This window comes from Meriones unguiculatus, chromosome 4 (genome assembly GCF_030254825.1).
Source record: "Meriones unguiculatus strain TT.TT164.6M chromosome 4, Bangor_MerUng_6.1, whole genome shotgun sequence".
Taxonomy (NCBI): domain Eukaryota; kingdom Metazoa; phylum Chordata; class Mammalia; order Rodentia; family Muridae; genus Meriones; species Meriones unguiculatus.
Genome location: NC_083352.1, coordinates 62101526 through 62116365, shown reverse-complemented (window position 1 = coordinate 62116365; position 14840 = coordinate 62101526). Strand labels below are relative to the sequence as shown.

Genomic DNA, 14840 nt, shown 5'->3' with positions numbered 1-14840 from the left:
CATAGCCTGGTCTGGCCTTGGCCTGGATATGTAGGTGTGCCTAGCCTTGAACTCCTCATCCTCTTGCTTCCATTTCTTAAGTGCTAGGACCATACGCTTCAAGGCATGTGCCCCACACTCCATGGGACAAGTGATGTTTCTAATGAATTTCCAGGGGACACCTGACACCAATCACCCTCAGAAAAACACTGCCCATAAGGAACACTTCTCCAGGTTGCAGGGAGGAGCACAGGTGAAAAACCAACCAACCACCACTAAAACTGTTGAGAGTGATGTGTGGTCTGAATTAGACCAATTCAGACCTGGCCGATGGGCCCTGGGTACTGCTACCAAATGCAGAAAGCAGCACTGGCTTTGGGAACGGGTGCAGCCTGGTTTATGCTCAGTCATTTACTGGTTATCCTGTTAGAAATCCCTACTTTTTTATTTGCTTACATTCATTTGTTTAGACAAGATCGGCATTGCATAGCGCAGACTGGTCTTGACTTCCCAATCCTTTTGTCTCAGCTTCCTTGGTGCTGGGATTATAGGTGTGCACACCTGGCTTTCGCTTTTCACTTGTTAAACTGAAGATGCTTTTCAGAGTCGTTTTCATCTTTGTACTTACTTCTGGGAGGTTAGTGCAGCGTGTGGACTATGAGATTTATTAAGCTGGTGATTCATTCGTCTTGACAGCCTTTGAAGAAAGGCTGTGAACAGTAGCCTAGAACGCCAAGTACTGCTGAAACACCAGCTAGGGTCAGGTGCTATGGAGCAAGTGCATGTTTGAGGAAAGCAGCATTTAGGACATTTCACACAGTTTACAGGGATGTCAAGAAGACAGGTAGCCAGGCCCATGAGCTTCCTCTTTCTGTGCATCATCCAAACCATTCAGTAGTTATTACGTCTGAACTTTCAAAGGCAGTTACACACAAATGAACAGGAGGCCACCCTGCACAGATAAAGTAGGCAAACACAGGAGGGCATGCTTCACTTCTGCTGCATAGGAGACAATATTAAAAGCAAACAAGCCAGGCATTGGCTGGCTGTTTGCATCGGGCCTAGGATCAGAGTAATAATACTTTTTATTAGGTTACATTGTTTCCTCAGGATCCAGGTGGTACAGGGAAGGGCTGGTGCGAGCAAAGAGACTCGCACTGTTGGTCCCAAGCAGGCCCTCAGGACACAGCCAGCCACGAGCCACTCTGGAGGCCTTGTGTAGGGGAAGTACCTGGCCTTGGGGGGAGATGCCTGGGTCCAGGTAATAACCAGCGTGAGGGTCCCAGGGCACTTCCTCTGTGCCAAGCCAGCGTAAAACGCTCAGCGTGCTCCTGTTGTTTATGTTTTACTTTTGTTTCCTACAAACATCTTTAATTTTAATACTTTCATAAGTACAATGCATTGTTATTATAACTATCTCCCTCCCTCTCCAACTCTTCCTGTGTTGTTCTGTCCTCACTGACTTGATGGCCTTATCTACTTATTATTGTGTTCGGACATGCATGTGAGTGTGTGTGTCTGTCTGTCCTACTGATTCCAATAGTGTTGTCCACATGCTCACGGGTGTAGGGCTGACTGCTTGGGCACAAACAACTTTTCTCACGCCTGAAGAAAACTGATTCTCCTTCCTTCTGATGCCTGCAGCTCTTCAGCAGGGGTGGAGCCTGTGAGCCACTCCCACGCGCTGGAATGCTGACTGCTGTGGTCTAGTGCAGACAACCCTATCACTGTGATTTCACGGCTGCAGCTTCCCCGCACGCCCAGAGCACACTTTAGCAAGGCTTCTTGTCCCTTACAGTCTTCCACAGTGCCCCTGAGCTTTGGCTGTAGGGTTGTGTCACTCTGTCCAGGTGGGGATAGGTGCTGCGAGGTCACTCATTCTCTGTGCTTTAATCAGTTGTGGTTCTTCGTAATAGCCTCCATCTGCTAGAAAAAGAAGCTTTTGTAATGATGGCTGAGGAGCCGGTGCTGTATTTTCTTGGTGACTCACACCATCCTGTCTCTGCGTTAGCCGATTTTACTTTTCTAACAAAATACCCGAGGTGGGCTGACTTTATAAACAGGCAGTTTTGGAGATAAATGGTCCAAATAACACAGTGCTAATTCCAGCAAGGAACCTGTGGCTGGTGGCAGCCTGTAGGATTCAGGGTTCAGTCCCATCCTTATAGCATCTCATGGTCAGAATAGCCTAGGGGCCCATGGGAACCATCTTAGTATGTTCCCAGGCAAACCCCTCTGATGGTCAAAGGACCTTCCCCCTCCTCCAGCAGGGCCTCCCACAGCCCAGGCTGGCTTCAAATTCACTGCGTCGCTGAGGTTGAGAGTGAACTTCTGACCATGCTGCTGCTGCCTTCAGAATGCTGGGATTGCAGGCATGTGTGACCACGCCCAGACTGTACATCGCTGGGACAGAACCCAGGGCCTCTTGGGCATCTGTACCATAGGCCTTTCTCTTAAAGGTCTCTTTTCCACCCACAGCATCATGCTGGGGACCAAGCCCCCAGCACATGAATCTTTGGGGGTGGGGGTCACAGCCAAAACATTTATAAACCTTTTTTAAAAGCTTTTTTTTTTTTTAAACCTGGCCTGTATGCCATGGCTTTGTAAAATCCTGGCCTCTGTGAGACGCTCTGACCTTGGCACAGATCAGCCACCTTTATTCTCTTGGCTGCCCATCTTGCCCTGGCGGAGAGCAGCGTTCTTCTGCAGCCCTCTTGGCAGCGCCGCCTCCAGGCCTTGCTCGCTTTCGCTTCTTCCAGTCCCTTCCCTCTTCTCCTTCACAGACCCCACCCGCGTCCTTCCAAGTCCACCCAGCTGGATTACTGCCGGATCTCTTCAGCCACCCGGTGACCTCTTTGTTACTTGTGCTTTCCAGTGCTATTCCTGTCCTGACTTTAGTGATCTTACTGTCCCGTGGATGAGGCTATCCCCACGTAAGCCTCCCACTCTCTCAGTGTGCTCCCACGCACTGATCGTCTCTCCTCGGTTTAACCACTGAATCCTACCTATGGCCTTGCCACTAACACCACCGCTAATCCTGTCACTTCCGGACTCCCAGTTCCAGGCAGGCTAGTTTGCATCACTATTCATTTCCCAGAACCCCTTAAAAAAAATCTTATCTTGGATTTTAGAGCCTAGCATGTACGCCACTTCCTTTGAAAGCCTGCTTTGCTTCTGAGATTCTCTTCCAGCAAACTCCTAGCCCTCGTTAGACCTTCTAGTCCTGACTGTGGCAGGAATGGGAGCAGTGTAACACATGGCCAGGCTCGTCTTATTATTTTTCTGCAGTGCTGGGACTTGAACTCAGGACCTTAAGAATGCTAAGCAAGTATTCTACCATTGAGACCATCTCTATTTTTTTTTTTAAATTTTTTTTCAGTAGTAGAGACTTAAGATTTCACATGTGCTAGATAAACACCCTTCCAAGGAGCTAAATTTCAGCCTTTTACATTTTATTTTGAGATAGGTACCAACTTTCCCAGGCTGGCTTTGAACTTGCAATCTGCCTGCCTCTGCTTCCTGAGTGGCTGGGATTACAAGCATATGCTACCATGCTCAGCTCTTACATGATATTTACAGCCGCAAATCTAAAGGAATTTTTCTGCTAATGGTCCTTTTATATACCACTACTTGTATACTCCCTTTCACGTCTAAAATGACTTTTGCTTTTCTACTTCTCTAGACAGACTTCTGTATACCCCATATCTTCACCTTCACATCCTCAGCTACTGACTTTTCCGAGAAGGGAGGGCGAATTTTCCTATGTTTCTGTCACCATTTGACCACTTTCCTGCATTGCTGCTCTTAGATGCTACCTTCTGAGAAAGGTTGAAGCATTCCCGTGCCTTTCTTTGCCTTCTTACCTGCACCCTTCACTTCATCAGCTACTTTACTACCTTTCAAAGATAAGAACCCCATCCTTGGGTTGGAAAGATGGCTCAGTGGTTAAGAGTACTTCCTGCTTTTCCAGAGGACCAGGGTCCCATCACCAACACACAGTGTCTCACAATCGTCTGTAACTCCGGTTCCAGGGGACCTGATGCCCTCTTACGGCCTTTGCTGGCACTTCATGGGCATGGTGAGTGGATAAGCAGGCACACACTGATACACAGAACTAGAAATAAATATAAATTTTAACCCGAGTGTGGTGGCACACACCTTTGATCCCGGGACTGAGCAGAGGCAGGCAGATCTAGCTTAGTCCACATAGTGAGTTCCAGGACGATCAGGGTTATTTAAAATAAATAAATAAACAAACAAACAAATAAATAAATAAATAAAAGGACTCCTTTGCTCTGGTATGCAGACTCGGATATCTATTTTTTATCTGAGCTTGCAGGTAATCCCCAACCGTACCCAAGATTAACGCATAAAGAGTGTGAGCCCTTTATAATCGTGAGTGTCTGTGTGTGGCAGAGCTCTGAGCATGTGCACGCAGGTGCTTCAGAGGCCAGAGCTGTCAATGTGGTTGTGAGGAACAGAACTTTGATATTTTGCAAGAGCAGTAAGTGCTCCCCACCACTGAGCTACCTCTTCAGTCCCCATTTCCATGGTTTTAAAAACCAAGTATAACCAGTATGTCCTGAGCATCTGTGCTTATGACCTCCCCTTAGAGCTCTGCTTCTGTGTATAGGCCTGTCTGACCTCTTCACGTGCTTGTTTCAAGCTCTTCATGGCCTCTCTGACTTTTCCTTCCCCCCCATCTTCCCCGTCTCCAGTCTCCATCACAGGTTGATTGAAACAAAAGCCTTACTTCTCAATAAGTTCTAATTACTTCTCTCTTCTCACTCCCACTGTGACCCCACATGGCATGGGAGACAGTTCTACAACTCTACCTTAAAAATACCTTCAATTTTGTTCACTCCTATCTGTTATGGCTTCCAAGCCGAGGCTCTGACTTCTCTCCTGTGCTTGCAACAGTCTCTGGCTTCACTCTTATCCTGCAAACCTGTTCTAAGAGACTTCAGAAAACACAGGTGGGCTGTGTCATTCACCTCCAAAGCTTCTCACGTCCTCTCTGCTCACATGTTCCGTTCCGCAGGCATTCTTTCTGCACCCTGCTAAGTGCTTTCTTCTCTAAGTCTTAAAGCTGTGTTAGGTGCTGCACATATTTTGTTCTCTTCTCTCTTGCTCTCTCTTTTTTTTTGTAAATAAGGTCTCAGCTTCTGCCCTCAGCCTTCCCCTGGCCTCTGAAATATGCAGTAGTCTTTCTTCTAGTCACTCTGACATTTGGATACATGAAAGTTCTTTCACAGTTTTCAAATTTATTTTCTTCACTAAATTGTTTAGCCTTATTTATTTATTTATTTATTTATTCATTTATTCATTTAAGCCCTGGCTGTCCTGGAACTCACTTTGTAGACCAGGCTGGCCTCAGACTTACAGAGCTCCTCCTGCCTCTGCCTCTCAAGTGCTGGGATTAAAGGCGTGTGCCACTATGCCTGGCCTACCACTAATTTTTATTTTCTGTCTCTCCGTGATTGCGAGCTCCCTTTGAGTTATGATCATCTTTTGTGTTTATTTGCTTGTACCTGTTTTGTTTTAAGATAGTGTCTTGGTATGCAGGTCTTGAATTTATAATCCTTTCCACTCAGCCTAGTAGAAAAGCCATGGGGGGGGGGGGTTGTCTCAGGAACTTGGCCTCACAGTCCAAAGAACTGCAAGGCAAAAAGGTTTATCTGCTAACTGTGCTGAACCAAGCAAGCACCTCCAACAGGGCTCTGTGCCTTACTCTGCCAGCTTAGAACTTGGCTGTGCTCTTGCCAGCGGGCACTGGTGTGGTTGATAAGAATAATAAAACATTTGAGCATATATTTTTTATTTATTTTTTAACTTTTATTAATTATACTTTATTCACTTTGTATCTCCCCATAAACTCCTCCCTCCTCCCCTCCTAATCCCACCTTCCCTCCCCACTTCTTCACGCATGCCCCTCCCCAAGTCCACTGATAGGGGAGGTCCCCCTCTCCTTCCTTCTGCTCTCAGTCTATCATATCTCATCAGGAGTGGCTGCATTGTCATCTTCTGTGGCCTGGTAAGGCTGCTTCCCTATCAGGAGGAGGTGACTAAAGAGCAGGCCAATCAGTTTATGTCAGAGGCAGTCCATCTTCCCATTACTATGGAACCCACTTGGACACTGAACTGCCATGGGCTACATCTGTGTGGAGGGTCTAGCATTGAGCATATATTTTGATTTTGGAAAAAATGCAAAGTTTTGCATTTTTTTCTATTTCTTTTTTACAATTTTCTATTAAAATAGTTCTTCCTTATCTTGTTTAATGCTTTGATAGAGAAGACAGTTACATTCTCCTTGTGCTTTTCACAGCCTCCCTAGTACCAGGATTACATACCTGCACTGTATTTGCTTCTATGTTTATTGTTTTTAAACTATTTTACTTTATGTATTTGAGTGTTTTGCCTATACATGTATATGTATATGTATATGTATATGTATATGTATATGTTTTATGCATTACATGCATTCCTGGTATCTGAGACACTGGGATTACAGACAGTTGTGAGCTATCATGTAAACGCTGGGAATCAAACCTGGGTCTTCTGGAATAACAGCTCGTGCTCAGTCTCTCTAGCCCTTCTGTGTTTATCTTATTTACTGCTCACTTACTGGCCTTAAGAATACTTAGCAGATGGTAAAAGCTGATTAGAAAGAAAGCAACAAAGAAGGAAAGAGATGGGAGAAGGAGGAAAGAAAAACTCAGAAATAACAAGTAAAATTTCCAAGGTCACATAGTTCACAAGTGGCCAAGCCACATGCTGAACCCCAAATTGTATGATCCCAAATCAATGTTCCAGATCATCTTACTTTGTTATCACAAAGGTATGTGGCTTGGACAGTAGATAGTGAAAGGCTTTCACAAACATTATCCAATTTACTCTTCACTGTTCCCTTGTTTTTAACAAAATTTCAATCTTTGATTTTACCAATAAAGACTTACTTAGATGCTTGGGTGAAAGCCTGCTAGCTCAGAGAGGCAGAGAAGGCACCTAGACCTTCCTCCCCAGAAGGACTTCTTTTCTCAAACAACCTTCAAAATGAATGTCTTTCCCTTCTACTTGCTGTGTATCTCTCTATCTGTCCTCTTCACACTCTCTTACTTTCTATGTTTTTTTCTTAATGATCCTGTGTTCACTTCCTGTCAACTGGTTGCTTACCTCATTTCTTGACTTAGGTTGACTTCATTTAATCTGATTTACAATATTCAAGCAGAAAGCCTGGATTAAAGGTGTATGGTAAAGTTGAGCAACACTACAACTAAAAACATTTTTTTCCAGTAAATAAAACAATCTCAGAGTTCACAATGTGATCAAATATCCTGCAACATTACCTGGCACAATATAGTAACAGCTTTGCTCTGTCCACATGTGGGAGCCAAAGTTCAGAAAGGCTTACCTACTTGGCGAAGGCCGTGGGCAAAGCAACAAGAGGACAGTCCATAAGCAAGTCAGGAATTTGAGTTTCCAGGAAGCTCTGTGCTCATAACCAAGTGAATCTTATATGTGCCAATGGCTTACTGAATCACTTTCCAGAAAGTTCATGTGGGAGCTGAGAGCATATTAAATATATTGAGGCCAAAGAAAGCCTTGTTCCTGAGGAAAGCAGGGATGTGGGGTCCCGACACCCCTGCTCTTGAGTTGCACAGAGATCTCCAAAACATACAACAAAGTAGTTGGGGACCTGGACATATCAGGGGTACTTTGCTGAACTGTACGAAATAAGGTGCTTTACATTAAGTTGAGCATGTTATAACGTGAGCTTCTCTCTCTTTCTACAGGTCTGGCTTTCTTGCCTGCCAGTGTGGCCTACCTCATTGGCACAAACCTTTTTGGTGTGTTGGCCAACAAAATGGGTCGGTATGTAGCCTGGGAAACTGGAAGAAGGACGGAATCATCACCAAAAAGTGCCCTGGGAGCTTGTCCCTGTACTTGGGATAGTTTAGAACACAGTGATAAAAATTGCCATGTAGAAAGAAGGCTGATGGGTAGGTGAAGGACAGTATAGAAAATGGACTATCCTTAACAGGCTTCTTTTGCAGAGACAGTGGTTACATAGAGATAGCCCTTCCTTTTCAGCTAAAGAGGTAAAGTCACCCAATAGCCAGCAGAAATCAGGAAAGCCAAAAAAATCAGTGTATACTTTGGGGCAGCAGTTGCGTGAAGCCCTAGGGAATTCTAGGTAGGAGCATCAGAAGTGCACGAGGGATTTGGGTTTGAAGGGGCAACAAGTATGAATCTAGACTCTCTTCCCCTACAACAATGATGAAATGGAGTTGGTTCTAATGTTATTACTGTAGTTCAGCACAAGTTTTTTTTTTTTTTTTTTTTTTTGAAAATACATTTGAAAACACTGCTATAGGAAATTGGGTATGAGGAGAAATAGCATATTTTCATGAGGTTTTTGAGATGAATTTGTAAGATTACATAGGTTATAAGTATGCAGAGTTTGAACTGGGCTAGAGAGAGATGCTCAATGGGTAAATCCACTTGCCATAAAAGCCTAGTGACCCGAGTTCAATTCCCAGAACCCACAAAGAGGCAGAAGGAGAGAAATGACTCCATGAAGTTTTTCTCTTGACCTCCACATGCATGCTGTAGTGTGTCACCCCCTTTTCACACACACTAATAATAATCAAGAAATAATCAAGAAAAACTATTAAAAAAAAAAAAAAACAAAACAGCCTGACCTGGCAAACACCAATAATCAAAGCCCAAGAGCGTCTCAGTTCTCAGGGAAACCAGCCACCGTGATACTCCCAACACTGCTATGAAAAGAACTATGACCTCAGGGTAGAGATGAGGCCAAGAGAAGGACAGGGACATAAAGAGGTTCCATCTGGTCCTGTAGAGATACAGTTCCTTCCCAGAATCTAGGGGCTAACTTGAACTAGGGTATGAAGGACTGGACAAGTAGTGGCCCTCTTCCTGCAGGCAGCGTGTGACAATGGCAGCCCTCTCCCTGCAGGCAGTGTGTGACAATGGCAGCCCTCTCCCTGCAGGCAGCGTGTGACAATGGCTCTGTTTTTCCAGGTGGCTGTGTTCCCTTGTTGGAATGGTGGCAGTAGGTGTAAGCTTGCTCTGTGTAAGTACAACACCCAGTTGATAAAGGAAGAACACTAGACGTTTGAAGATAATTTTCCTTCAAATGAACAGCGGGCTACTTGGTAGGAATGCCTAGAAAACGGTTTCTACACGATCAGAAATTGATGTTGGAGGAGATGCTGACAACTGAAATGGCATGTCATCAAAAGGAGGTGGAAATGGAAAGAAATAGGGCAGTGGGTGGGGACCAGAGGTGCGAGGCTGTGCACATGGATATGTGAAGTGAAACGTGTTAGTTTCTATTTCTGGAGCCAGCCAGCCAATGGTGTTTTACAAATCCATTCATTCAATCTACTGAGACAATTCCCATAAGCCACCAGGGCAGGTACCATCTATGGCTCAGTCTCTAGAACCAAAAAATCTAGTGGAGAAAAGCAAACAGGCATCTCCATCTTGGAGAGCCCTTTGCACTCCCGGATGATGTGGTCTCATGTCCTCAGCGGAGACCGTCAGTCCATTTGGCGCCAGGCTGAAAGGGATGTGAAAACAGAGCCGGAAAGCTCTGAGCACTGCGCCACCTGGGGTGAGCTCAAGCCCCTCGTGATGGGTGTGAGCTCAGAGCTCCAGGCCAGCTTTGTCACTTGCCGTTTGTGTGGTCTGCTCAGTATATCGTCATACAAGGATTCTGCTTTCCTCTCACAGGGTGCCTGAGGTAATCCACACGGACTGTAGGATGAAGAGGGCACATAAAAAGCCCTCAGAAAGTCCGCCCTGTCACTGATAAATATGAACACCACATGGGGTGTTGCTCCATAAGTGTACCGAGCTGCTAATGCTCAATGGGATGAAGAACCTGCAAGGGCTGTGTGACGGGATGGTGGGGTTGGCTACCAAGGAAAGGATAGGAGCGCTGCCTAAATGGGAAGGATAGGATTTCAGTGGGGGCAGGGTGTAAATGTTTGTCATCACTTGCCCCCGTGGCACCCAAATGATGCCACCAATCTCTCCAGCTGTTGAGCTGTTAACTGTTGGGTTCAATTTTTGTCTTTTTGCTACAATGGTTACCAAGTTGAGGTTTCAAATAAACCATTGGCATCAAATTCGGTGGTGCAGGTCTTCAATTCCAGATACTCCAGGAGACTAGGATGCTCCAGGGTCAGAGGTGCAGAGCTTGCCTAGAACGCTACAGTGTGAGTTCAAGTCTAGTTTGGGAAATTCAGTGAGACTCCATCTCAAAAAGAAATAAAAGAAGGGCGTGTGTGTGTGTGGGTTGTCTCCCCTGCACAAGGCCCTAGGTTCAATTCCCAGTACTGTACAATAAGTAACAAGCAAATTTGACGGTGCAGTGGTGGCCACATACAGTGATGAATGAGGACAGCAGTGTGTTGGGTAGAGAGTGGCAGATGACGAGGAAGAATAGTTCACGAACAGAAAAGGACCCTGGCTGCGATACAATGCAGTTGAGTCTGAGGTTCAGACTTGATCTTGCTGCTTATTGGCTTCATGACTTTGGGTGGTACCAGTCCAGTTTTCATGTGGTCCAAGTGGAGAGGAAGATTATTCTTAGGTGTGAGAAATCCAAGCTAATGCACGTGGCACATGTCATGTGAAGACTTGGCACGGCACCCTGCCCCTCCTAGCCCAGTGGAGCTCTGAGGAACTCTTCTTCCTTCCCTTTCCAGGTACCTCTGGCTCACAATATTTTTGGTCTCATTGGCCCCAATGCAGGCCTTGGCTTTGCCATAGGTAAGTAGTTCCCTCAAGGTCAAAATGAAGCCTTTGAAAGTCCCTTTAGGCCAGATTCCATTCCTCCCCATCTTCCCATCAGAAGAGGGAGGTGGAAAGGCGGGGATGGGAGGAAAGCTGGCAGATGTGCAGAGTGGGCTTATGGTTCTTACCTGGACCTGTGTTGGTGTTTAGTGTGGGACAGCAGGCCAAGGGAGTAGACTAAACGGTGGCAGAGTGGAGGGAGCAGCTATAGGAAAGCTGGCTGATGGCATCCTTCTTGTTCTGCTCACAGGCATGGTGGATTCCTCTTTGATGCCCATCATGGGCTATCTGGTGGACTTGCGCCACACCTCTGTGTACGGGAGTGTCTACGCCATCGCTGATGTGGCTTTTTGCATGGGCTTTGCTATTGGTATGTTGGTTGGGGCAGCTGGCTCCCGGGCCTGAGTGACCCAGTCTCCCCTCTCCATTGTAGCTTATCTAGATGTGGAAGCAGTGGCCTTACTCTTGTAGCTATCTGAAGATAGTGGAATCTGCCGCATCCTCTGTCCCAGCATGGTGTATCACAGGTGACTGACTCAACAAACACTTGGAACTTGGTTTATTTTCCACAGGTCCGTCTACTGGGGGTGCCGTGGTACAGGTCATTGGCTTCCCTTGGCTCATGGTCATCATTGGTGTCATCAACATCGTTTACGCCCCTCTCTGCTGCTTCCTGCAGAATCCCCCAGCCAACGAGGAGAAACTTGTAAGGCACCCTGAGTACTGACTAAAACACATGTCTGTTTCCTCCTGAGTTCCCCTGACCCTTCACCTCGAGCTCATTTCCACTCTGCTGCTCATTTCTCTGCTTTGTAGCATTTCTGTTTTTCCTAAATTGCTTATTCTTCCCTTGAACCCTTGGCTTTCACCTCTTTCTCTAAGCAACCAGCTCCCCTATTATCTGGATTTTAAGTAAAGAAGGGGAGCAGGCATGGTGACACACATCTGAAATCCCAGCATTTGGGAGACAGGGGTAGTATAGCAGTTCAAGGTAATCTTCAGCTACATATTGAAGGTCAGCCTGGCCTTCATAATCCCTACTCATTAAAAAAAAAAATCTGAACTAAACTAAACTAAAAAACAAAACAAAACAAAAAAACAAAACAAAACAAAACAAAACAAAAAATAAAAGGAAAAATGGGAATCTTACTAAAAGTTAGGGATGTTGCCTGTAAAAGGCATCCTGTGGTTACTATAGCCAATAGCAAGGCTCGATTTACTAAGTCGTCTCTTTTGTAGCTAGTAACATTCCATTGAGTGCGTTCCTTCATTTACTCAAGAGCTCATTCACTTGAATCTTCCCTTACCTTTATCAGGTGATGTCTCTTTACAAAATGTATTTCATTTCTTTATTTTTTGTCTGTGTGTGGTACATGCAAGTTAGTGTGTGAGAGGAGGATGTCGTCTTCTTTTATTATTCTCTGCCTTACTGCCTTGAGACAGAGTCTATCAGTGAACTAGATGTGTGCCCTCTTGTCTGGGCTGTCTGTCTCCATCCACCAGTACTCAGATTACAGCATATGACCAGAATAGTCTTTTATATGGGTGCTGGGGACTCAAGCTCAGTCCTTATGCTTACAGGGTAAGTGTTTGTACCGACTGGGTCATCTCTCGGCTCAGGCCATGTCTTTTAAAGTTAAAAGGCAGTCTCCAGGTGAACGGTCCTCCATACTGTATGATACTTTGCTCTTGCTGCAGCATGGACGTCCCAGCAGCCCTAGGGTCTTCGGGTATTCAGAATGGATGTAGCAGCTGCACAAAGGAACAGAAGTAGGCAGGAAGGTCTAGAGAGAGGAGTGCCCAGTTCAGCCAGCTTCTTGCTATGCCTTGTACCTGCTAATGCTAGGATTCAAGCACCAGCATATCGGATGTTTGTCCTGACTGGGCTTGATATGCCCAAGTATCTCGGAAGGCCTGAGTCTATACATGAGGCAGAAAGAGGATGCTGTATTTATCTCTTGAGTTTTTCTAAGTAACACTAAGCTTGGATATACTAGTGTGAACAAGAAACAGGATGGTCAAAGACATGCAGTAATCTCTGTACTTGCCTTTTGCTGCAGGCAATTCTGAGCCAAGAATGCCCCATGGAGACCCGGATGTATGTATCACAGAAGCCCACAAAGGAGTTTCCACTAGGAGAGAACAGTGATGATCCTGACAGTGAGGAGTAGCCACAGATGGCGATACCTTAGCCCAATCCCAACTGACTCCATAAGGCTTGGATTTCAGTGACCACCTGTTCCCCAGGGACTGCATCACCACGGACTAGTCAACTTGGCTTTCCTCTGCTCTGGGTGTCACCTCCCTCCTCCCTTCTCCCTTCTCCTCAATGGCTTGCCCTTGCTCACCTGTGCAGCCCACTGTGCTCTGTCTGTGCTTTCTCACCACAGGTGGCCCACTTTTTGTGGGAGGACAGTGCTACTTCCTGCCAGACCCGAACGAGGCTGCTTAAAGTTGAGTTGTGACAGGTTCTACAAGGCATGACTCACTTCCTGCAGGCGGTACTGAACACTGTGCCTGTGGAACCAGAGGAACAAACAGCCAGGCTTGCTTTGTTCTGTGATTTTCTTTGACATATTCCCAACAGGTCATGGGATTTGATCGCTGTCCTGTGATGTTTTTTCCTTACTTTATTTTTTGCAGTGGAGCTTCAATATATAGCTTTTTCCTTATTAAAAAAAATATGTATCTTTATCTGTGGGTGTATGTGCTAAAATTACTTCACCTTCGTTAAATGAGGCCTTCCTACTTTCTTCATCACCCAGTCAAAAGGAAATAGGCAGCTTTCTTAGGCTTGCGTCATGTCTGTTCTTGTGATTTTCATATATGTTTCTATGTTTCCCAAACCTCTGAAACCCTTACAAATAAAAGTGGTTGAAGGACAGAAAACAACAACAAAAACCAAACCAACACAATTGCATTAGACTCAAGAGTGCTCTGCATGAAGCAAAAGGAAACGTGAGATTTCTCTCAGTGTGAGTTTCTTAACACTCGGCATAGAATAAGGCATTCATTGTTCACATGTGTCAATGAGTAAGTCATTATCCAATTCACACGTGATAAGCCAGACGCTGCTTTGTGGCTGGAGAGAGTTTGTGGGAAAATACAGTGGGTGTTATAAGTCATATGACATTGTGCTACATTTTTGAAATGGTTATTGGGTGATGGAGTCTCAAAGATACGGGAGACATGACACTCATCCTAAGTGGCTTCTCATTTGTTTGAGCAGACAGAATAAAATTTATAAACAAGCCAAGTTAGCATGTACATGGAGGCACGGGTGCTCAGGGCTGGGTGGGGGATAATGGCAGAAGTGGAGAGGGGAGGCTGTGGAAGGGACTCTGATCTCAGACAGGCCTGTTCAGGCTTGACCTGGACCTCCGTGCTCTTCCCTGGAAGCTGGATAGGCTCTGGACCAACCCCGATTCACTAGAACACAGTTTGGGTAGTGCTCACTGAATCTGTGTACTTGGACAATGAATATCTGATTAGTGGTTTATTTTTTGTGGGGTTGTTTGGCTTTAAACTAGACTTCCTTAACTTTCAGAACCAGATGGATTTCATTTAGTGCAAATGACATGTTTCTCACATTTTAAAGGCGCATAAAGGTAAAATTAGCAAATGATTTACCTCCTTTCTAAGCCATAGCTCCCAATGAAGGCAGGGGGGAGGGAGAGAGAGAGAGAGAGAGTATGAATGCAGACCACCAGAGCTTTAAAGTGGGAAGGGATGGAGCACATCCATGAGGGTGGGGTTTGTAATAAAAGTTGAGCTTGGGGGCTGGAGAGAGAGATGGCTCAGAGGTTAAGAGCACTGACTGTTCTTCCAAAGGTCCTGAGTTCAATTCCCAGCAACCACATGGTAGCTTACAACTATCCAATGAAAGTGAAATCTGGTGCCCTCTTCTGGTGTGCAGGCACACATGCAGGCAGAATACTGTATAAGTATTAAATAAGTAATAAGTAAATAATAATAACTAATAAGTAATAAATATCTTTGAAAAACATTTTTAAAAAGTTGAGCTTGTTACAGAA

At 45.4% G+C, this 14840-nt stretch overlaps 1 protein-coding gene across 1 annotated transcript in view; it reads left to right on the top strand.

The window, feature by feature from the left end:
* The window catches only part of Slc18a1 (solute carrier family 18 member A1), a 33573-nt gene extending 19975 nt beyond the window's left edge, over positions 1–13598 (top strand). Inside the window, exons 11-16 of the mRNA XM_060381893.1 lie at positions 7773–7851; positions 9025–9076; positions 10719–10782; positions 11057–11176; positions 11379–11512; positions 12867–13598. Coding sequence (XP_060237876.1) covers positions 7773–7851; positions 9025–9076; positions 10719–10782; positions 11057–11176; positions 11379–11512; positions 12867–12977 — 560 coding nt within the window. The 3' untranslated portion in view covers positions 12978–13598. The remainder of the gene's footprint in view (positions 1–7772; positions 7852–9024; positions 9077–10718; positions 10783–11056; positions 11177–11378; positions 11513–12866) is intronic.
* Positions 13599–14840: the final 1242 nt, after the last annotated feature.